The sequence below is a fragment of the Symsagittifera roscoffensis genome, chromosome 1, assembly GCF_963678635.1.
Source record: "Symsagittifera roscoffensis chromosome 1, txSymRosc1.1, whole genome shotgun sequence".
Lineage (NCBI taxonomy): Eukaryota > Metazoa > Xenacoelomorpha > Acoela > Convolutidae > Symsagittifera > Symsagittifera roscoffensis.
The window spans coordinates 94,140,359-94,165,506 of NC_087062.1; the positions used below are offsets into that span (position 1 = coordinate 94,140,359).

General features: G+C 35.0%; 1 protein-coding gene across 1 annotated transcript in view; it reads left to right on the top strand.

The window, feature by feature from the left end:
- Window positions 1-7,514: 7,514 nt before the first annotated feature.
- LOC134840820 (uncharacterized) overlaps window positions 7,515-25,148 on the top strand; it is a 58,663-nt gene continuing 41,029 nt past the window's right edge. The window contains exons 1-4 of the mRNA XM_063856822.1: window positions 7,515-7,626; window positions 20,731-21,050; window positions 22,209-22,384; window positions 24,605-24,826. Of these exons, the coding sequence (XP_063712892.1) occupies window positions 22,347-22,384; window positions 24,605-24,826 (260 nt within the window). The 5' untranslated portion in view covers window positions 7,515-7,626; window positions 20,731-21,050; window positions 22,209-22,346. The remainder of the gene's footprint in view (window positions 7,627-20,730; window positions 21,051-22,208; window positions 22,385-24,604; window positions 24,827-25,148) is intronic.

A 25,148-nucleotide genomic window follows, 5' to 3' on the forward strand; every position in this document is an offset into this window, starting at 1 on the left:
AACACTAAGAGCCAAAAAAATTGCTTGACAATCTCCTTAATGTTAAATTGCTTTGAATTATCTCATAAACATCCTCTAGTGGTCATCACGGCGAAACAAAAAATTTGGAAAAATCAAAAGATATTTCTATTGGCCTGGACTTCTATGAATAGGTCAAGATGCTTCTTCATGATTGTCTAGAATGTCAAAAGACTAAATCTAAAGGAAAAGATCTGAATGAAGCTCATTTGCAACAGTGGGGACAACTAGGAACAATTCAATTGAAAACAATCCACATCGATCATAAAGCTCCACTTAGACCATCAAGTCACGGCAAAATTTTTTGCTTAGTTGTGATAGATGCGTTTTCTAGATATCTGCAAGTACATCCATGCACCCATGCAGACTCTAAAGAAACCATTAAGCTCTTAGAGAAATACATCACAACGTTTGGTATCCCACAACAATTTATTCATGTTTCATGAGTTACGATTTTGCTCATTGGTCTTCTGAGTTGGGAATAACATTAAGACCAAGAACTACATACTCGCCTTGGACTAACGGAAAAGTCGAGGTCCAAAATAAACACTCAACCCAGTACTTTGGACATTTCTTGAGTATTTCGGTCTCAAAATGGTCTAAATAAACAAATAAATTTGCTTTTGCTCATAACACCGCGTTTAATTCAAGTACAGGTTACACTCCATACTAAATTGTTTTTGCTATAAATCCTCAGGTTCCCCTTAGCCTTAAATTAGGCCTCTACCGCGACGGGAAAAAATGTATGTCTAATTTCTGCGCTGGTCTCCAAAGTCATGCTCATACCGAGCACAAGTCAAACAATGAGACCATAGATAGATTTCTATATCAAATTTCAGCTGAAATAATAAAAACGATTTCAAGTTATTGTATAGTAACGCCTATACTCATTGCCGCCTCATCACTAACAAGGCCCTCATGTTCCGAAATCAATTTAAATTAGGACGGCCTATAAAAGAAGGTACAAAAATGTTAGTAATAAACAGATCTAAGCCACTATTAAAACCACCAAAACTTTTAAATCTAAGATCCGGACCTTATACCGTGATTGAAAAAATCACGGAAGTTACGTACGGAGTTCAACATGATTTCACTAACGAAAAAAAGATTGTTCAATCATGTTGTTGAATACTTTCCTAAAGAGAAACAAATGACCAAACTACTGCCAGAGTACTCTGACGATTTGTTTTCAAGTGATTTTTATGACCATATAACAAATAAACAAATCAACTCTTTCAATAAATCTAAACCAGTTGAAAATCCGCTATATACATTTTGGCCAGTAATAAACAATGGTTATCAACAAATGACTGAGAATGAGAATGACTCTACAATTGAAAATCAAAATAAAACATTAGTACATGAACAATCATTGGATTCAGGTAAAGATATTATGCATCTAAGATCAATTTCAGTTTTGCCATCTTTTCGAGCGAATTCTTGGCAGCACTACTCAGGCTCCTCACTGCAAACTGCAGAACTGAATAGGGCGGCCACCATGCCTGGTAGATCTCCTCCAACATTATGTCCAACTGTACTTTTCTTGTGAAGTCATCTTCCCATTCAGACATTTCAAGGAATTCTTTTTGGAACTAAAAAAAAATATACGCTTTTTATATATTTTTTTTGTTGTTGCCATCCCAATTAAAGAAAAAAAATTTTTTATTTGATTTCAATTTATATTATGGGTGTATAGCTAAGGAAACTTACACATTGTCCAAAAAATAAGGACAAAAAATCTATCGTCTCCACTGAGACTAAATCAGCCCCAATCCACGGAGTCCATATCGTTGTCGCGTGATATTGGCTCTGGAGTGAGCCCAGTTGGAACAGCTTCTCGAATTTATCACAGAATAGCTCCAGACAAAGCTCCTGTCCACCCACAGCATCATTTCCATTGGTGTAAAATTCAGACCCTTTCCCACCAACCCATCGTATAAGCAAAACCTCCTTTCGACTTCCTTGTTCTCCTGCAAGGCTTCGTGAGTAAAATCCAACTCCTCTCTCAACTTTGATAATCTTGCAGTAAAATCAATTAAATTATTTTTAGATTCGAAAAAACTCATTTTTTTTAAAATAGGAACAAAAGAATTTTTTTTATAACAACAGACGATAAATGCATTTTCAACAATTGAGCTAAGATTAATGTTGCTTTTAGTTCTTTCTTATATAGAGATGTTTTTAATTTTTTTCCCTCCTGCAATAAGGAGGGGGAATGCAGTTGCTACGTCCTAACAAACAGCATAAACTAGTGGAAAAACCATGTTATTGAACACGAGTGAAAAAACCACAATTTTAAAAAAAAAGTGCTGAAGTGATAACGACTTAAAACGAGTCACCTCCGAAAGACGCCGAATAACAACTACCAATTACAGCTTAGATTTGCAAAAAAGCAAAAACAGCCTTTAAAAGTTAACTGATATACAGTTACTTGCATTCCAACTCAATTTCACATTTCGCATTCTAACCTCCTCTCTCCAACTTATAAATATCCAGAATTCTTCAACTAAAACAAAAAATCCAACTCATATTCCTCATCGGAAAAATATCCACAAAACGACAAATTCTAGCGTTGAACTAGAGGAAGGTGAACTGATGGATCAAGATCCCATTCTAAGAACCCTCGAAGATTTGCTTGAATTGAGTACTTTAAAAACTCTTTCTTTATTATTAAACACCAAAAACAATATTTGCAGCAAACTTATTTGGCTGGACTTTTAATTCTGATAAACTTTGCAAATCAGACCTCAGCTCTTGATCCGAAAGAACAATTGTATGCAAACACTGCAAATAACCTTCGAGTCGCTCATTTTGATTGTCAATTAATGACTTCTAACAAAATATTCTCTCTAAACAAAGTTGCACCTTGCAAAGTTCAACCAGAAAATATTAAAGTAACCCATGCTTATGTTACTCTTATCAGAAACATTGCCGCACTAAAGTAAATGCGACCATGTGTCGAGTTAAACACCAATCAATGCGTTGGTTCTGAGATTTATTTGATTCGAGTGGTATCGACGATCAACAAAACGTGATCACTACTTATCTCCATTTATCTGCCGATCAATGTAAATCGGCGGCCGACAGAGGCTATCTTAACCTAGGCTATGCTAGTGTTGGAAATATTCCTTTCAAATTCAATCATAATAAAACAATAACTAAAGTTGACGGCAAATCGTATTCCCATAATGTATAAGAAAAAAATTTGAGTTGTCGATCCAATTACGCGACAAACGTTTCAATCGGCAGACTTCAAAACTGTTTTTCCACCTAAATGTTGCTGATGACAGGTCCTGGATTGAATTGACATCCCAAATCACAAGGGAAACAGGACCATAACTCTTTAAACCGAAAGAGATAGTACAGCAAGATAGGCATTCTTTGGCATCCAGTCAAGGTGCTTCCATTTACACTTGATGCAAAAAAATTGGAACATGGTTTCTGATCCTTTCTAAATGCCCAAAAATGTCTTTTCACGGACTCATATAGCCCGCTAGGTTCTTCTCAAACTAACTATTTAGACTATCTCTTTTCTCAAGACTTTTGGAAAAACGAATACACCCGTATAATCGGGAAAACACAATTCTATTTAAAAAAATTTGGAATATTCTTTGCTTCATTTCTCTTTGTGAAATTCATACTAGATTGTCTAGTATTCATTATAGAAGCTTTGCATATTCACAAAATTACCGGCCGCTCACTACATTCTGGCAAAGTATTGCTTACCGCTTCATACAATATACTTTTCACTTCTATAGTGACCTCAATTTTCACTCAGGATGAACAAACTGAGAAACTAGAAGAAAATGATCATAGAGATAAAGTCTAAGCACCTCTTTTAGAGGAAGTTGATAATAGCAACCAGGATCGCATGTATCTTCATATCCAATTGACAAGTTTTGAAAAAAGAAATCAAAATTTGTAACACCCTACAAACGCAGTCTAATCAAAATTTTACATGTTCTAGGACATACCGACACATTCATTGACACCAACTATCAACTCAACGCTTGACAATGACCTATCGATCCACTGGATTTGCAACCTTCAACAACAATTCGACAACCAACTACTTCCACTACTGCGGCCCCTTCTACAACACAGGCTTCACCACGATACTGTACCACTGCCTAACACAACTTCAGCTGTCCCAATAACTACAACATTGAAGCCACCACCACCCCTAAAATTTTTACCCCCTCATTTCAAAATACCCCTGGTCCCTTCAAATTCTCTAATTGAGAAACGAACTCAAATAGTGAGACCATATAAGATACTAACGGCAAATACGCCAGTATCATTTTCCCAGCACCAATTGAGGGTTCAGCGACAGCCTTTACACTCTACTGAATTAAATATCAAATTCAATATTCAGTTAGATAGAGAAAGCCACATTAATTTTAATAAAAGTCTCGGCCTCGATATGGAACTCAATTATGCTTGGAATCCCTTAATCAAGCGCTTCAAATTAGAAGCTTACCACTCCCTAAAGAAAACGTACTCAATAACGCATTCCCTTTTTGAATATCAAAAAAAAATTATTTCCGCAAAATATCTAACTGCAAAAATACAAACTCCCCTAGTTGGATCAGAACACTGAGCAAGTGCAGCGCAGCCACACACATGCAACCCACCAAATGCGGGATCTCAAAAAACAAATCAACTATTTAAAAACAAAATACCATCAAAATATAGCTCGGTTGCAGGGAAAATCATATAAATTTATCCTACCATGTTATTATAGCTATGTAGTATAGCTACGACTTCGTCTTTTCAAGATTTCTGATTTTTAATTAACAACGAAAAATAAAAAATACCCCCTTTTATCTGAACCAGCCCTCCCCAATGACGTATACTGACACCCGCTCATCTACTTCAGCACGAAAAACAACTTCAAGAAAAAGGCGTTCAAAGAATATTAATATTGAACTGAAATTCTAAATTTTTGAAAAAACAAAACAATTTGATGTATTTGAATTAATAATTTGATCGATTGGTTGTGTTATTTTTTTTGTATTTATAATGTAACAGTTATATTTATATCCATTTAAACCTGACTCAAAATTAGGTCTACCATAAACTGCAACATGTGCTACCGATAATAAATTAATTGAACAAAGATCACCAGTTGACTGCAACATCTGCTACCGATAGTAAACGAATTGAACAAAAGTCACCGGTTGAAAGAAAATAGCTTCGCATAATTAAAAATTACCTCGCTTGATTAGCATGTTAAACTAGAAAAATATCTTTAATTTGTTTCTCTCCAAATAGGACGATGAATATGTTCAGATTTCAAATTGAAACTGAAATATAAAATTATTTTGTGCACACAAAGCGTGACGCCGACGCCACTATAAAATAATTATGTTTTTTTGATCCCATCGCAAAATGAATGGAAAAGCAGTTAGAATATTTCGTATAACATTTTAAATATTGGAAATTAAAGCGACTATTCTCGTTAAAAAACGAATAAAATTGATTCTTCTCCTAAACACGAATACACGAACAAAACTTCTGAAATGCGAAAGCACGAATAACGTTCACGAGATATTACGAAGTTAAAAAATAACGTCTTACTTGCTACGACAAATTGGGAGATTTCCGAATTGAGTATAAATAGAAGCTAAAAACTACTGAAATTCAATCCAAAAATTTCCAGCAAAAATACCAACAACATTCTCTTCAACCACCTCAACCCTTCTCTATAAAATACTATCCATTCTCACTCAAAATATCTCAAATCTGACCCTTAAAACAAATATCGAGTCAAAAGGCAACTTGCAGTAAATTCATACAAACTTCTTTTCTAATAAATTATTTCCCAGCGAATTTTAGATTTACTTTCTAAGATAGAAAGTGGAAAGGACCCTATGTTAAGAGCAAGCGCTTTGTAGGGTGTACATAAGTATTGCTAGCGTAATAAAATTACACCACCAGTAAATTTAGGAGGCCTTCAGAGTATCCACACTACCGGCCGGATAAAAACAGTCTTGTTGTTTGAACAAATTGAGCAGAGTAAAGTTTGGAAAACTCCCGTGGCAAGGTTATTAAAAAGATCAATTTATCTGAATCATTAATTTTTTTACCATCTGCAGCGCTTATAATGTCCGGTAAAAAAAGTCCAAAAAAAACTTTTTTTTTGTCAAATTGGGTTGATACAACACATAAATACGAGTTTATTATGGGTCGAGCCGAAACATGGTAGTTTTTCTCTTTTTAAACCTCAAGTGATTTTCCTTTTCTCTATTTTTGTAGGCAAAATATGCAAAGATGCCGGCTTTGGGCGCTTTTTGAAAGTTTTGAACCAAAAATTCGTGTTTTCTTTTTTGTACCTCATCAAATTTAGCATGTATTGACACCTAAGGTACAAAATTTTGGTCAACAAAGTCGAGGAAGTCGAGAAAGTCGAAATATTACCAGTAGTGGATGAGACATTTGAAATATATCTGAACTTGGTCGAGAAAGTGGAAAATCGACCACAAAACTCGACCACCTGGATCCGGATAAAGAGGAGCCTTTGGGGGCTGATTGGTCAAAATCCCAAAGAAGAGAGGGAACGCCCAGTCTCAAACCTCCCCTTCGATAACTCCCTGCTTCCTGTGTCGAGGTGCTCACTTTATGCTTTAATGTTTACCTCGACCCGGGTTGTTTCAGTTTTAATTTGAAGCTAATTGTTAGCTAATGGACAGCATTAACATTAGTATATAACCTAAAAAAGTGTTTTCAAAAATCTTTCAGAACTGATTAGCAGTTAATTTGATTTGATGTGCTAACCGTCGTCCATTAAAAATTTTTGAACGGTTCAAAAACTTTCAATTTAAGAAACGTTTTTGAAAGAGGTCAAACGTAAATGCATCAGTACAAAATGGGTTAATTATCTCGCAAAAAGCTTCTAGTTTGATCTTTATTTCATTTAAGTTTTTGATTTGAATTGACGTCAATGAATTTTTTATTTTATGGGGCAGCCTTCATCAAGCTCCTCGTTGGTATTCTGGCTGTCATATTTTGAGCTAAACTGCAAACTGTAAGCAATTGATTACTTTTGGTGAATAAATAAATAAATAAATAAATAAATAAATAAATAAATTAAAAAACTATAATTGGCTAAAAACTAAATGGCTTTTTCAATAGAAATGAAAGGACTTATTAGTCAAAGACGTGGTTTAAAAAAAGCGTCAGCCTATATTGTGATTGTGAATGAAGAAATCACAAACAGCTTACAAATCGTTCTTGCCTAACGAGACAAAGTTTTATTTGAATCTTAGTCGTTTTCGAAACAGTTAGGAATTTCCTTTGTACCAGTCCATCAGTATTTTGTCGAAGAAAAGAATTTTTTTAACGAAACCTCAAGCTGATTCAATTTGCTGATAAGTTCAATGGGACACTTTATATCAATTAACTGTCCAAAATCCAGCCTATTAACTAATTGCTTTTGAAAATTGATATCGTATTCTAATGGATTTTTGTCATCAATTCGTCTCTCTCATATAATAATACTTTCAAATTTTGCCTAGGTTGCTTGGTTTCTAAATTTCAACCATTCACATTTTTTTTCATTGGCTTTAAACAGCAAAAAAGTTCATTTTTACCAATTTAGCAATACAGGTAAACATCTTGCCCTACTTTTTGATAAATTTTGTTAATCTGCTTCATGAATAATAGAATGCTACAATAGACCTATCCCGAAGGGTGTTTTGCCCTTCCGAAATTCAGTACTGCTCGAAAAACTTAATGCTGGTCATGTTTTTGAATCAATATTCGTTTGATTCGTATTCCCAACAAGTCAAAAAATAACTCAGTGTCGCAAAAACTTGAGCTGAACTTTCCGTTTTTCAGGCTGATATGATGAGAGCTCAAACTCCGAATTTAGTGTTACTACAGTTTAAAGTTTCTTTTAGCTATTTTAAGTTTTTTTTACCTAATTCAATTGCTCTTTAACGGAAAAAGTTTTTACCGAGTTTTCTCAACCTACTTCAATGTATTCGGAACTTTCTGAGCTCTTTACTCCGGCTATTTGCCTATTCTTTTTTGTCAAGTTTGAAACAAAAAATAAATCACTTCAAATATCCCTACCAATTTCATATCACAGCAATTCTTGATGTTTGAAGTCGCGGGTGATTGTTCAATGAGCGATTGCTGTGAGCGGAACCCACATTTTGTAAGCAGACTCCGTTTTATACTTCGGAGTTTGCGGAATTCACTTACAAAACGAGACAAAAAAGTTTGTGTCAAAAAAAAATTTGCTGCGGATGTCAAAAACATTAGTTAGTGATTTCCATCTACTTATTTTGACATGCATAAAGACTTGCCTCCGGATTCTAAGACAAAGCTTTGGATTCGCTATGAAAATGATCAAAAACGCAATTGTAAAACACCAAATTTTTTCAACAAAAAATGTCACAAGCAAAGGATAAATATAAATTTGAGCTCAGCTTAGTGAACCATTTAAACAGCATAAAACTCTGTTAAATCCTTTAGCTACTATTTTGAGTTTGTCTGGAGAAAAACCACTCGGAGCAAAACTAGTTAGTCGTTGTTTGCAAGTCAGAACATTGTTGATTACTTTGATTACACTGTAATCGATTTCAAGCAATCAAAGAGTGCTTTAAAAAGCTCATGTTTTTTTTACTTTGTATTTCATATTCAAAATCGTTTTCTATTCGCTCAGTAAAATTTAAAAAAATATTTTAAAAAAATTTTGAAAAATTTTAGAAAAATAGCTGACATTGTTGATCATTGGGTATTATGTCAACTCATTCAATTTGTGCTACTCGATTTGTTTTAAAATTATTTCTAATTTTAAATAATTTAACGACACTTACAGTCGTTTTGCTTTAAACAAAGATGTCACCAAGCTGACCAATTGGCTTGGTTTTGAAAAACTTTAGTTTTCGAAGAAAAATTTTGTAGAAGATCGATAAGCAAATTGTTTCTGACCAATTGCCATTTTTGTTCCCATTGTGATTTTATGAACATTTTGTTTTAATTACAATTCAATCGAAAACAAATCAACAGTACGTTCTCTTTAAGAAGCGCCACTGTTTGAAGTTGTTGTTCCGACTTTCGAAGAAAATGCGGAATATTTTTGCTTGGTGTGGTATTTTTTTTATAAAGTCATTTTTCGATTTGTTAACAAAGCGTTTTTAACGGATTTGTTGTACCATTTAAAAGATATTGTCATTCTAAGCTCAAACTTAAAAAAATATAAGTTTCACCTGTGATCATTTTTTGTAAGGTTACCGGAGTTTGAAAATTGATAATTTGGCCAATTTGGGATATTGCGTGCCTATATCACGCGTAAGAATCGAATTAATACAATCCAAACTGAATTGAGGTCTTTTTTCTCAATAATTTTGTCAATTATTCAACAACAAAAAAATTCAATTGGCCTAAAGTGCAGTCGGAACATTCAGGGCTTTGCCCTGACTTACGAGCAGTCTTGTTGTTTTCGGTGCTTATCTATCTCTCCGCAGTGCATCTTTGAAATTTGTTTCGGTCTTTAAGCGCATAGTAAAAAAGATATTACACCAAGTAAAACTTAAGTGTACTCATAAAAAAATTTTGTTAGGATGCTTCCAGAGAAAGCGAAAAGCTGGTCCATTTTCTTTACCAATTCTTTTTAAGAGCATTTTTGAGAAACTAATATAAACACAGAGGTGAAACGGAGCTTCCCACCACTTGCGATACAACACAATCATGAAAAACACAAGTAAAAAATGAAAAATGTATGTCTTGATGACGGACTCGTAGATCGCAACAAGACTTAAAAGTACGTGTTCAATACTTTTGAATTTGCTATACTGCTACAGGACAAAATGCGTGATTTCACAATTTGGATTTCGAACAAAAAACTTAAGTTGATTTTCAATAAGTAAGTAGAACAAGTCTTTTAAGATTTAGAATTTTCCCAACGGAAAAATCGCGCCATTTCCTAAAGATTCAGCATTTCTCTAACAAAAAATTAACGAATAGCCGGAAAAATCTTTCTGCCGGAAAAATCGCGCAACCAATATTTTTTTCTATTCAATTTTTTATCTCAGATTTGATAAGGTAATTTGTAAGAATATTCAAAAAGGTTTCTAAAAAACGGTCAAAGTTCAAAATTCAATGACTTGACAATCCAACGTTCTCCCAAAGATCTAACGTTTCTCTAACAAAAATATTAAGGAATAGCCGGAAAAATCTTTCTGCCGGAAAAATCGCGCAAACGCAGCTTTTTTCTATTCATTTTTTCATCTCAGATTTCAACAAAGTTTCTAAAAATCGGTCAAAGTTCAAACTTCAAAAACTTGACAATCCAAAATCCATATTTTTTCTTCTGCTAAACCTATGATATCGGATTTGGCAGGATAATTTTCGAGAAAAGTCCAAAAAACAGTCAACAAGTCAGATAGCTGATATTTCAGAGAATCATAGCTATTTGTTTAAAAACCTTTGTCTCGGCAGTTTATGCAGAAGAAATTCACCCAACCTATAACTTCGATTGAACCCAGAAACCCAGGTTTGCCAGTTCTCGAGAAAACTCAAACATTTTGAAAAAACGATCGAAAATCAAGGGCCATAATTTTTTGTGTCAGAAAAATTGGGCATATTCGGGTATGCAAAGGGTTTTCCATAACCATTTTTTTAGGTTAAACTCGAAATCCCAGATGTGGGAAGGTAAATTTTGGTAAAATTCAAAAAAAAGCAATCGAAAAAACAAAAATGGATTTTTTTCAGGGACTAAAAATTTTTGTGAAAGAAAGGTAGTAAGTGGCCGCTACTTTAAGGGAGCATCTCACTTTCTGTTATCTCCATTGAACCCACAACCTCAGATTTGGGAGGTTAATTTTCTAGAAAACGGTAAATAGAAAATGGATTCGAAAAACGGTAAAAAAAATCAAAAATTTCACAATTTCCTAGTGCCATAATTTTATGAGTAAAAAGATTGAGCACAGTGGCTTTTGGAGGAGAGCTTTTCAAATCCACCAGAAAAATCTTGGATTTAGTAGGTTTGTTTTTCAGAAAACGGAAAAAAAAGATATATACAAAATATCGGTCAACTATTCCCCCCACAGACTGTTTCGAAGGCTGTGGACAAAAGGGTAAAGCAAAAAAGAAGGGAGGGTATGCAGGCGCACAAGGTTGTAAGCGGTCTTCTTATGATTACCCTCCTTTTTTGAAAATTTTTAGACGGTTTCTGCAAAAAAAAATAACATTTTCTAAAACTCAATCTCATACATTTTCTTTAAGCCTAGTTTCATCATACTCGAGTTCTAGGCAAATATGCCAAGCATAACTTTTCAAATTCATATAAGCAACTGAACAAAACTTACAAAGGGGAAGCAAGGCCGACAATCTTTGAGCAGACACTAGTTGTGCCGAAAAAAAAAAGATTTTGTAAAACACTTTAAAAAATTTCAAGCCCCCTGAAACTACTCTGTAGAAACTAGTACGCACACAGCACTCAAATTTGAACTTTTATGAGTTTGAGCATGTCAGCTGAAATTGAAAAAGGATTCAAATGATTTTGTTAAGCTAGTTGTTAACTGGAAAAAGTCTTCCTTCCAATTTGATAGCGCTTGCTAATCGCAAGCGTAAAAATGAGCTAGGAATGGTTGTGAATGCAAGCTTAAATATTCGAAACATAGCAACATTTTGCGTTATCCTAAACTAAATTGCTGGCATAACCATGTTACTGCGGAAATTCCGTTAAAATTACAAATTTTCATTTGAAAGTTTGGTAAAAGAGAACGAACATCCCAGCTGTTACATGCAGACGCTTTGTGAATGTTGATCACTTAGACAGCATATGCTGAGTTTATTCTGATGCTTACTGAGAATTTATTTTTATATAAGAGAACTTAAATTCTTTAGCTGGTACTATTTTAGGCTAGCTCGAGCAGGTTGGGGAGAATAGTTGTTAGGTTTTCATGGTTTTTGATAAGTTTGGTGGACACTCTCAAAAAAAAGTTCGAAAGATTCCCTTTGTTGATCAGCTCTACATATATAACAGGAAGCTGCTAGTTATATTGTCAACAAACTGCAACAAATTGTTGATTTGTTTTATCAGAAATGGCTGATATCAAAAATGGCTTGAAGGCAGATCCTTGTACTGTGTTCAAAGCTTTTAGCTGCCGAACTTTGATGAAATGCCATATATTATTGCTGAAAATGGTTTTCTCAAAGTCTAGATTGCTGTTTTTTTGCTACTAAATTGGCCTAATTGGTCTCGGCTTCTGTACCGTTAGCAAAAATTTTTATCGGGAATTGATGCCTATTTATTTGCGTTATTTGTGTAAATGGCAGATAAAGTATTCCGATTCTGCGCAACGTGTTGACGTTTTGGCTTTAGTTTTGAAAATTAGGTCAAAAGACGTACATAAACGTTTGAAGCATCTTCATCGTCTCCATATGATCCACGCGGGTCGACCAAAAATGCGAATCATACATTTTTCATTTTTAGACAAATGCTACTCATACTCTATTCATGCAATTCCATAAGCATAGAAAACTGCATCGATGAAACGTCTACGATTACTGATTTTTCTTATATGGAAATTGTATGACTCGCATTGTTGGTCTATGGAGGTCAACCCGCGCAATTGTGGAGAACTCGGTTTTTTTCTAGCTTCATTTTTTCATTTGATTTTCAGTTTTCTCTGCCAGAATCATCTTATTGTTGCAGGTGATGAGATGGCAAAGTACTGTCCAACATGTGATGATGAGATCATGCATGATTGTTACAGTCGCGGCAAGGCCATGTTATGGCGATTACATGACGCTTGCTGACTTTCTTTCCATCAGGAAGTCAATGGACCCAGTCAAATTCAATTTGCGAGATGTGTTTTTATTTCAATGACCGTAAAATCAAACATTTTTCAGAAAGTTTTGATTTTGAGACTTTTGGTTCATATTGTAAAATTTAGCAATCATATGATTTTTTATTCATTATTTAACGCTATATACAAATTCTAAGCCTGAAAAAGTCAACGTACGACAATTTTGAGTATTCGTTTGATTGTTTTTAAGCTTCGTGCGCATTTTACTTATTAAATTAGTCATCGTACTTCTTTGTTTTCGCAACATACGCAAAAGTGGCGGTCGAAACATAAAATATGCGCTACAGACTTTTCAGCCATTATAAATGCCTGGGTTGCGTTAATAATATTTTTTTTCAGATATCGACAATGTTTAAATCTTGAAAAGAATCTGAGACGAATTTGTGTAAAATATAGGGCGGTGTTCACTTTTGATAAAAACGGTTGCTTAAAAATTGATCAGGTTATACAATTTGTAATTTTAATTCAATTAATTGAATTATGTATATGTTACTGTACTCATAGAGTAAATTCAGATAAGGTACACCGTCTGCTCGTCACGCTATCTTATTTTCGGCCGGATAGATTCGTGCAACTTCTTAGTCTAATACCGATCTTAATCTTACTCTTATATCTCCTAGTCTCAATAGATCTAGTGTACACCGGTTTACGCGAGTTAGTTCCAGAATGAGAACAACTGTATACTAAGTTTAATTCAAATTGCTCTGGTGTTGAAACTACAAGTAGTTTCAACACTTACAAATAAGTTGGTTGCTAGTTTGATGGAGTAAGATTTGTTAGTATTTAATATTTTATAGAGATAAAATATCATAATAATAACCAATGATAAATACTAGTTTATATCTGGTTCCACCCATCCGGGGTTTAGAGAGTTTTAGTTTTTCAATGTTCTTATTGTAGTGGAGGATGGATGGTGGTGTTTTTCTTTAGAGGTTGCGAGCATATTCTTTTTTCTGGTTTGGAAGAAGAGATGTTATCACGAGAGTTTCGGGAGATCGTACTATGATTTCTGATCGGTTGTCATGAGTGTTGATCTGGTTGATTTTAGAGAATAGGAATGGTCTAATCACATTCGAGAGTGTCGTGTTGTTCGACTTTGGATGCAGTGCCTGGTGACTTGGATCTGTACGTTGACTAGAACATCGAGATGGTCATTGTTCTGTTGCAATGGGTTTCCTTTGCTGCGATGCCAAGTCGCACTTTAAATCCGTTGAGTGTAGTGACTGTAGGCAGCATATCGGGTAAATTTTGCCATTCCGTAGTTGGAGTGTGATTGGGTTGTCAAATTTCTTGCTGCTCGTCTTTGGGCTGTATGTAATCTATATTATGCCTTGTATTATTTACATATACAAAACTTTGTTAATTTTGTTTTTAGTTATGATCTTGTATTAATTTTTATTGCAAAACCTTTCTTGTTTTAGTTCGGTTATTTTAGAGAGAATAATTTATCCAGTTCTAAGCTTGCTTTAATCCGGTTTGGGTACCGTTGGTTTTCTTTTCTTGGTCATGCTGTTAGGTTGTGGTTTGTGGTGTTTAGTAAGCTTGCGTTGGTTAGTTTGGATTATTATATAATTCCTTTCCAAGCGGATTAAAGGAAAGTTTGAAATGTGTTAAAATTGGTTAGAGTTGTTATCAGTGAAAGTTAAAAGTTAAATTCATTATTTTAAACAATTCCTCGTGGGCGAGCTGTGCGATTGTGGATAGGATTGTGGGCGAGTGAATATTTAAAATTACAAAGAAGCGTCTTTGAAAAGGTTAGTACTGCTTTAATTTTATAGGCAACTTTTAATATTTTACTACTTTGAAATTATGAAGTTTACTGCTTGATTTGGGGGTTGAAATTATCAATTTATTTTCAATTGTAAGAATAAATTGCATGCGGTAAATGAGTTCTTATATTAATTTATTGCTTTGTATGGAAAATTTTACTTCTTCATTTATTTATGGGTTAATACAAATTTTACAAACGATTCTAAAAAAGTTTTCTGTTTTTTGTTTCATTTTTCATTTTTGTAGATGATTGATGATTGCCTGTGAAAACTAAAGGAAAAGAGAAAACATTTTTTAAGAAGGGTTAGTTTTGTTTCGAATTTATTAGATTAATTTATTTAATTCCTACTTACGTTATTCATCGGGGAAGAAACCATGGGGAAAAACGTTGTGGATTATTTCTGATGATGTGATTAGTTTAGCTAGTAAGCGAATGATGAAATTCGTTTAGAGAAGTGGCCAAAGCAATTCAAGTGTGTTCGGGTTATTTATTAGTTTTTTGACAAGTAGGTTGAGTTTAAGCAGATTTTGGTGAGGGGAAGTTTGGAGGGCTATTACGGGAGTTCCTAGTTTTATTTGTATTTATTGGATGATCGGGGGTATTTTAGAGTTATTTGTACTTTAGGCTTATTAAATATTTTTGCTTGAGGGTATTTCGAGGTCTAAGTTGGGAACAATACTGTTGATTTTTGTTCTAGTTGACAGAAGAGGGTCGTAATTTTGAGGTTTTGTTTATTTCAGTTGTCAAATTTGAGCTGGTTGCTTACTTTGACCTGGAGGTCTTAAAGTTATAGTTAGAGATACGCTTGAAGGGGATTGTTTGTCGGCTAAAGAAGTCGTGTTAAAAATGAGGTGATGATTCGGAAAAGCTTCTGATTGGCTGAACTTGAAATAGTTTGTTCAAGTGTTTTTTAGCATGAATTTTGAGAAAATGTTTGGTCCATGAAAATATCTTCAAGAGGTAAAATGTCAAATAATTCAAAGTGGTTTTTGAAATTCAACTTTCTTTAATATTTTAGATTGCGGGATGAATGTTTTGTAATCTTTTCGTGGCTGATTACGAACTCGCAATGATTATCTATGTGGAAATTTTTCTTTTTGATCTTGTGGTATAATTTTTCCTTCAAATTTTTGATTTTTTTTTCTGTTTGAGTGATTTTTTTGTTGTAATCGGAGTTTTTGTGAATAACTTTGAGTCCGGTAAAGGAGTATAATTGAGTTAGTTCGCAAAGAGCGTACTCTTTCGGATAATAAAGAAAATGTTGTTTCGATGTTGAACGATTTCTTTTCTGTTTAAGTCTGTAATTGTATGTTACATCAGTGGGTTTATCAATTATTTGATACGGTCCTTTTCGGAGTGGTTTTAATTTTTCAAAAATTACTTTTTGTGTTGTAAAGTTTGGAACTAAAACATGTTACGATTTTTAAATCTGTGGGTGGGGTAAATCGGGAATTTATTTGTGAATTAAAATTTTGTCTTAATAATAATTTTTTTGTTACTTTCTGGTAAATTTCGTTGTGTGTTTGTGTTTTTGTCTCTGTTTAAAATCCATTCGATATGTGTACTGGAAGCTAATTTTAATCTTTGTGGATGATGAAAGTGATCTTCATCGTGGGTATGTAGTGGTAGATTATAACATTTTGATGAAATATGCCCAAATTCCTTGTTTTTTGGTAGATTTCAGAGGTCTGTGTTGGGACGCGAATTTTTCTGATGTTGATGTTCTGGGGCTGCTTTTATTGCCTAATCTGGGTCTTATAGGCTAGATTTTGCGTCTCGCAAAATAAGATTTCACGATTTTTTGAATCAGTTGAAAAATTTGACCTACAAAGTTCATTAAAAATTGGGCCATTTTTGGCCTGTTTTTCGAGGGTTTTTCGTGCAATTTGTGTCTTAAACTTTATTGTGTGTGCTCACAATGGGGTCTAACATTTACGGACAATCATTGTCGGAGTGTCTCTAATTTAATTTGTGCCACCTTTTAAATTCAGTTTTTTGGTACTTGCGTCTCTTCGTTTTTAAAATCGTTTCCTAATAATTTGTTTTTGTTTGTTTATATTTTTTTTTCTTATTGTTTGCCTTTTTGTTCTTATGTATCCTATTGTTTGTCTGTGTGGTCTGATTACGAGGTCGTATTTTCGTTGTTAATTAAACAATTGTATTTTATGATTGTTTGTTTGTTTCCTAAATTGTCTCTTGACATACGATTTTCTGCGGTTAGCTTAACTTGGGTCGTATATTTGAGCTGGAGAGTGTACTTTCTTGTGACTAATTCTAAGCTATGATAGACCTACCTAGTCTTACTTAGGGGTTGTGATTAGTGATCCAGGGTTCGAGAATAGTAAATCGATCCACAAGGTTCAGGTATAATTAGAACACAAGTAGTTCGGTAGATACTATTTTTTGATTTACTAAGTTTAAGTACTATCCTGGGTCAGTTAAGAGGGGGGATCAAGTGAAGGTTGAGTAAACGAAGTTCTTCACTGTTTATCTTAATTAGAATGGTTAGTTCTTGAAAAATTTCTGTTAATTCTGGGTCTCTAAAAAGGTTTGGGTAGTGAATCGACGTTTGAGGTTGTTAGACACTAATTTAATTTGGGAGGGGAGAACAGAATTGTTATATTTGATCCAAGGATAAGCCTTGATGATCAGAAAAGTAAATTTAGTTTAATTTATTTTACAGATCCAAGAGAAGCCTTGATGATCAGAATATTTAGATAAAATTAATTCATTTCAAGTTAAGTGAAATTAATTTAAAGATCCAAAGGAAGCCTTGATGATCAGAATATTTAGATAAAGTTAATTTATTTTAAGTTAAGTGAAATTAATTTAAAGATCCAAGGGAAGCCTTGATGATCAGAATTTTTAGATAAAGTTAATTTATTTTAATTTAAGTGAAATTAATTTAAAGATCCAAGGGAAGCCTTGATTATCTATTATTTTAATTGAAATTAATTTAAGTGAAAACAAGGATAAGCCATGATAACTTTTAGGTAAAGGTTTAAATGAAGAAAAGATTAAGTGTTTAGTTTTGATGATGTTAATGTTTTAAGATTTGGTGCTATGTTTTAGTTGATGAAGCTGGGATGAATGGATGATTTATATATACTAACAATTATGCTTTATACTTTATTATTTTTGTATTTTATATTCAACAAATAGTTTTTCCAAGATGTTTTTAATACTCGAGATTTTTAAGGAGAACGACTAGAGTTGTTTTTATCAATCGTTATTGTATAAATATTAGGTTTAGCGCCATGAAAGGTTATTGAAGATGTCTCTTCAAAATTTTATGTCAGTAAATGAAAATTTATGTTTACCGCTGGAAGTAATCTAAATATAAAAGTTTGATCTCATTTTTGTCGTACAATCATGAAATCGATTGATAGATTTCTCCTAGTCGTACGTCGTCTCTTGTCCGAGGTCTTCTTCCAATACCGGGTAGTTCTCGTATTGTTCGGAAAATTGGCTCTAATATATTGAGTCGTGAAGACATTTCTACTAAATTTTTGTCATATAACATTTTTTTTAAATGTTGTATTTGTCTAAGTCTAATATATTTTTTCTAAATCTCGGTTAGTTAAGGTCTGTTCGAGACTTTTTGGTCGCATCAGATGAGTTATGTATAGGTTACTGTACTCATAGAGTAAATTCAGATAAGGTACACCGTCTGCTCGTCACGCTATCTTATTTTCGGCCGGATAGACTCGTGCAACTTCTTAGTCTAATACCGATCTTAATCTTACTCTTATATCTCCATCTCTCAATAGATCTAGTGTACAACTGTATTCTAAGTTTAGTTCAAATTGCTCTGGTGTTGAAACTACAAGTAGTTTCAACACTTATAATTAAGTGGGTTGTTAGTTTGATGGAGTATGATTGGTTAGTCTTTAATATTCTATAGAGATGAAATATCATAATAATAACCAATAATAAAAACTAGTTTAGATCTGGTTCCATAATATTATTTTATGCACCATCAGGAACTTCTTTCTTTCAACGCTCAAAAGTGATTCTGAAATCGTTATGAGGCAAACTAAACAAATTGAGTCTGGGTAGATACTGATTTCAGCCAGGGGGGATCTAGGATTTTCTCGAGGGGGGGGGGGGCGGATTTTCAATAAATTTTCGAAAATTTTGTCGACCTTTTTTTTAGGTCAACCAAATTGATTTTTCGAGCTCTCCCAAAGCACTGCTTTGCCCCTGTTTTGGCCGAATTTTCTGCGCTGCAGGCAAAATTTTGAAAAAACAGGCCAAAAAAGGCGTTTTTAGGAACTTTTTGGAAAATTTTGACCAAAAAATCGCGTTTTTTCGGCGCGCGCACCCCCTTTAAAACTAGTATATATTGGTGCCTGGGGCCAAAGGCGCCTTTAGAAAAATTTTAGGGTCCGTCCCCAAAAATGGATATCTCAAAATAGTACAAAGGGGGGCCCTTTAAGTCGACAGGGGGTCGAATCCCTGAGGGATAAAGGCGTCCGCCCCCCTCCCCCCCTAAATCCGCTACTGATCGTGTGCGTGAGTGTGACTCTAAAGATTTGAGGTTTTCAGCATTGGGGTGTGGTTTACGAACCTGTACGTGTTGGGGCGTGGCTGGTGCAAAGTGGGCATGTGGATCAACTATGCCACTACCTGCTCCACCCAGTTCAACCCCCCAACCCCCAACCCCCCCCCCCCCAACCCCCACCCCCCTAAATCCGCTACTGATTTCAGCGGAAAAATTGTCTTTACCTGGACACGGTATGAAAACATATTAAATGCAAGTTAAAAGTAACCGTTCATTATAAATTGTCTCATCTCGTAGGAGATTTCCGAACTAAGTATCGTCTTCAGTCTTCGCCTTGATAAGAGCAATTTTGAGAAGATATTGTTCATAATTCTTGACGTCCCGCTAACCACTCCATTAATGTCAATTTGCCCATAGTTAGGAATAGGTAATAATTCAAACGAGTAAAACGGATTTATTGTAAGGCTTTTTCACATTTATGAATAGAAACTTTGAGCAAACAAAGAGGGTTATCATTCAGTCTCAGTTGATAAATTCGATGACAATTGAAGTTTTAAAAATAGATATGCAGTGAAACTCAACAAAAAAAGTTGCCTCATTGATCCAAATTTTCAGTGCTTCGAGAAAAAAAGCAAATCAAACTATGTGAGTACAATCTTGTAAAACTAGTGTTTTACTGGATTACTGTCAAAGTAACCCAAGCCTAAATTTGCATGATTGAAGTAGGAAAGAATTTAGGCAGACAATGGGTTGAGTTAAGTGATAGGCAATTATCAAAAATTCGAGCTATAAAAGCATATTTTTTGCAAAATTTGAAAAACATTTTAGGAAGTGCGGACGATTTTTTAAAAAATCCAGAGTTCCTTCCTTGTTCAAAATAATTTGTGGTCAATGTCCTGTACTCGTATGCCCCCTCTTCAGGGATGCGACCCCCTGCTGACCCAAAAGGTCCCCCTTTGTGCTTTTTTGAGATATCCATTTTTGGCTGGCGGACCATTAAATTTTTCTAAATGCGCTTTTGTCGCCAATATTTATTATTGCTGAGAGAGAAGAGCGCACCAAAAGATGCAATTTTTTGCTCAAAGTTTCCCAAAAAGTGCCTGAAAACGCCTTTTTTTTACCTGTTTTTTTTTTCAAAAATTTGCATGCGGCGCAGAAAATTTGCCAAAAGAAGGTCTTTATTTAGTGCTTTGGAAGAGCTCGGGAAAATCAAATTTATCAACCTAAAAAAAAAATAAACTAATTTTTCGAAAAATCTTTAAAAATCCGCTCCGCCCTCGAAAAAATCCTAGATCCACCCCTGCCTATCAGCATTTTTTTTCAGTTTATTGCAGCGTTGTTTGTTCTACAGATTTATTATCCTTTACTCCTTTGCCTTTAGAAATTAAGAGGTGGTAGTAAGAGGTGGGCTTTTTTTGATGAAAACGATAATTGAAATTGATTTTTTTTCCAATCTGCTCCCTAAATTTCAGTGAAAGGGTTTCTTTTAATTTACTTATTTCTGACCTGCAGCCATGTTCCTTCGAGCCCTAATTTCTTCTTTTATAGAAGAAAATAGAGTTATTTAGTTTGATTCTTGCTTCAATTTTTTTGATTATTTGGAAGTTTCTTAGCTTGAAAACAGCGCTCATACAACGTCGGAAATGGACAACACAACCGCAGTTTTAGAAGTGTCGACACTTTCATCATCTGCTGGGTCGCAATCAACAGGTGTGAACGAAGAGGAGTACTTGAGCGATACTTTCGTGAGTCTGCTGTTCTGGATAAACGCAGTGGTCGTGCCCGCGTTTGGCTTTCTCGGCATCGTCCTAAACACTCTCGGCGTTCTGACTCTGACTTATATGGGCGTGAACACTTCGTCTACTCTGTACATGCTCATAATCTGTGTGGGGGATAGCATCTCAGGATTTGTAGACGCTATTCTATCGGTTGGGTTAGTGTTAGGATATGGGTTTCATTGGAGAATGCTCTCGTTTGTCTTATAAAACAGGTCGGCTCCGATGGCATCTTCTTCACATTGGATAAAGTTTTAACAGGATCGCGTGAATTTGTTCTGAACCTTATCAAATGAATTACGCTCAAAAACACTCACAGCACAATTCTAGCGATGGTGTCCAAAAGTGTTGGAAAATTGGTAAATGCTTTTTAAAATTAGTTCTAAAGTCACGAGCTGATCAGGATTTTCTCGAAGAGGATTGCAAATTTCCCAAAAAATTATATTTTATACGCAGACCAAAATTATTTTCTCAGCTCGTCCAAAACAGGGCTCTTTTTCCTTCCCCCCCCCACCTGCAAATTTTTACATGTAAATTTGTTGACCACATTGTCCGATTGTTATGAAAATTTACATACAGACTAATAAGGCCACAAAAAACATATTTGGTCTTCATACTCAACCTCGTAAAACCACTCGTTACACTAATATATTGAAGCTCGTGTGAGGTGGGGGGGGGGGAAGGAAAAAGAGCCCAAAACAGTTTTAAAACCCTAATTTGAGAAAACGTTTCTGAAATTTTTAAGACTCGAAAGCGATCAAAAATAAATACACCAATTTTAACAAAAAAATTCAAGGATCAGGCAATTTTTGAAGAAACGAACAGGCCGGAAAACATTCAAGAAGTCATAACCTTAGTAGCGTGTGCAGGCGCGGATCTAAGATTTTCTCGAGGGGGGGGGGGGGGCGGATTTTTAAAAAATACTTGAAAAATTTGTCGACCTTTTTTTCTCGCCCAAATCACTATAAAGACCCCATTTCGACCAAACTTTCTGCACCGCAGGCAAATTTTTCAGAAAACAGGCCAAGAAAAGCGTTTTGGAAAATATTGACCAAAAAATCACGTTTTTTGGCGCGCGTTCCTCAAAATTCGTATATATTGGAGCCAAAGTCGCCTTTAGAAAAGCTTTAGGGCCAGTCAGCCAAAAATGGATATCTCAAAATAGTACAAAGGGGGGACCTTTTGGGTCGGCGGGGGGTCGAATCCCGAATCGCTGAGGGAAAGGCGTCCGCCAACCCCCCCCCCCCCCCCCCCCCCCCCTAAATCCGCTACTGATCGTGTGCGTGAGTGTGACTCTAAAGATTTGAGGTTTTCAGCATTGGGGTGTGGTTTACGAACCTGTACGTGTTGGGGCGTGGCTGGTGCAAAGCGGGCATGTGGATCAACTATGCCACTACCTGCTCCACCCAGTTCGTCCTCACCCTCTTCACCTTCGACAGACTCCTCCGGTGTCCATGCCCATCAAGTACAGGTCACTCAAGGCCAACCTCAGGTAGGAACTGCAAAAAGTTCATTCGCCATATCACGTGATCCAACCACAAGTTGGTACATTGAAAATAATACCATCACGTGATCAAATGTCAGGTAAGCACACTACTTCTGTTTTTATTCAGACACCTTCCAGAACAAATAAGCTGATGTAATTTTCAAAAAAAAAATCAAATTTTCAATGTAATGTGTAATGAACGTTCGTGGGAGGGATTAACATTTGAACATTCGTGGGAAGGATTACGTCAATCATACACGATTTGAACGGTTTGAAGTTTTCGACTTAAGTTTCGACTCGTTTTCTCTATCCTAATTGTGAACAGTACAGCCAATGAGAAGGCCTGAACTGTGAGGCCCCAAGTATTTTTTTTTACAGATATAAGCACTTTGTTTTGGGACAACGACAAAAAATTGTCAGCACAATAATTTTAGAAAACAATGAAATAAAACATATATATCATAAGATTAAAAGGTCAGTCAGAAAATACACATTAAACAACAAAGCCCAATTAGCCAAAAAAAGTTCGATGCTTAAATTATTTTTGGTTTACAAAAAAATCGTCATAACAAAGAATGCTGGAAAACAATCAAATTAAATACATATGATATGTTTAAAACAAAAGTAGTCAATTTGACGAAGGATTTCTTTTCGGTAGAGTCGGACGATACATAAAAGTTTTGGTTCAAGTCGGTCGGAACATAGCACGCTGTGTCGAAAACATTTGAAAAATTTTTTCCCTGTTCGAATCAATCGAAACTTTGGCCAGTTTGGGTCGAGTCGGTCAAAACATAACACGCTTGTTTCGAACTCAGTCGAAAACATTTTTTTCGATCAAGTCGGTCGAAACACAGCACGTTTGTGTCGAAAACAGTCAAATACATTTTTATTTTGGTCAAGTCGGTCAAAAATCAGCATGATTGTGTCGAAAACAGTCAAACACTTTTTTCCTCCGGTCGAGACTGTCGAAACATAACAAGTTTGTGTCGAAAACAGTCGAGCAAAATTTTTTGTCAGTTAAGCCAGTCGAATCATTGCCAGTTTGTGTCGAGTCGGACAAAACAAAGCACGCTTGTGTCGAAAACAGTCAAATACATTTTTATTTTGGTCAAGTCGGTCAAAAATCAGCATGATTGTGTCGAAAACAGTCAACCACCTTTTTCCTCCGGTCGAGACTGTCGAAACATAACACGCTTGTGTCGAAAACAGTCGAGCAAAATTTTTTGTCAGTTAAGCCAGTCGAATCATTGCCAGTTTGTGTCGAGTCGGTCGAAACACAGCACGTTTGTGTCGAAAACAGTCAAATACCTTTTTATTTTGGTCAAGTCGGTCAAAAATCAGCATGATTGTGTCGAAAACAGTCAAACACTTTTTTCCTCCGGTCGAGACTGTCGAAACATAACAAGTTTGTGTCGAAAACAGTCGAGCAAAATTTTTTGTCAGTTAAGCCAGTCGAATCATTGCCAGTTTGTGTCGAGTCGGCCAAAACAAAGCACGCTTGTGTCGAAAACAGTCAAATACATTTTTATTTTGGTCAAGTCGGTCAAAAATCAGCATGATTGTGTCGAAAACAGTCAACCACCTTTTTCCTCCGGTCGAGACTGTCGAAACATAACACGCTTGTGTCGAAAACAGTCGAGCAAAATTTTTTGTCAGTTAAGCCAGTCGAATCATTGCCAGTTTGTGTCGAGTCGGCCAAAACATAGCACGCTTGTGTCGAAAACAGTCAAATACATTTTTATTTTGGTCGAGTCGGCCAAAACAAAGCACGCTTGTGTCGAAAACAGTCGAACACACTTTTCTTTTGGTCGAGTTTATCGAAACATGGCACGATTGTGTCGAAAACAGTCGAATACGATTTTCCTTTGGTCAATTCGGCTGAAACATAGCCAGTTTGTGTCAAGTCGGTCGAAACATAAGAAAACTTCAACGCGGTTAATAAAACAAATGTCACGCTCGTTCAAAATACACTTTAGCAACATTGAACCATTACCAGAACATTATCGAAATTTCACCAGAAACACGCTAAAAACAGTTTAAATGGCAAGCTAATGACAAAAAAATGTAAAAGTAACAATAAATCAATACAAGACTGCTCAAATTAACCCCTGATTGTTGGAACAATCATTCAATTTTTTTTTGCTTAAGAACAATTTTTTTTCGGATCCGACAAAAGGTTAAGAAAAATTGTCAAATACAAAAAAAAGATCTCCGAGTGTTGTTCAGATACGCGGGGTTGAGCAGTGCACTAGTTGTGTTGCTGACTTACATTTCCCTGTTGGGCCACTTCTACGCATTCGAACTAGTGGACGGACAGTGCACTCGACCCAGCTACATGAGTGAGTTGGGCAAACTGCTCTACTTCCACTACTCCGCCTCCTTCGTCTACTGCGGACTGCCCTCTTCTCTCATCTTCATGTTCAACCTGGCCATACTGTACTTCATGCGGTGAGACAACATACCCGCACTCAGTAAAAAGAGAGAATAATCGGTTATAATGATTATGATTTCTATTATTATGATTACTGTTATGATTATTATGATTATTTTTATGATTATTATTATGATTATTATGATTATTATGATTATTATTATGATAATGATTATTATTATGATTATTATTATGATTATTTTTATGATTATTATGATTATGATTATTATGATTATTTTTATGATTATTATTATGATTATTATGATTATTATTATGATTATTATTATTATTAATCAATTATTAATCGATTAAAATTAATATTTTTTCAATTTTTGTAAG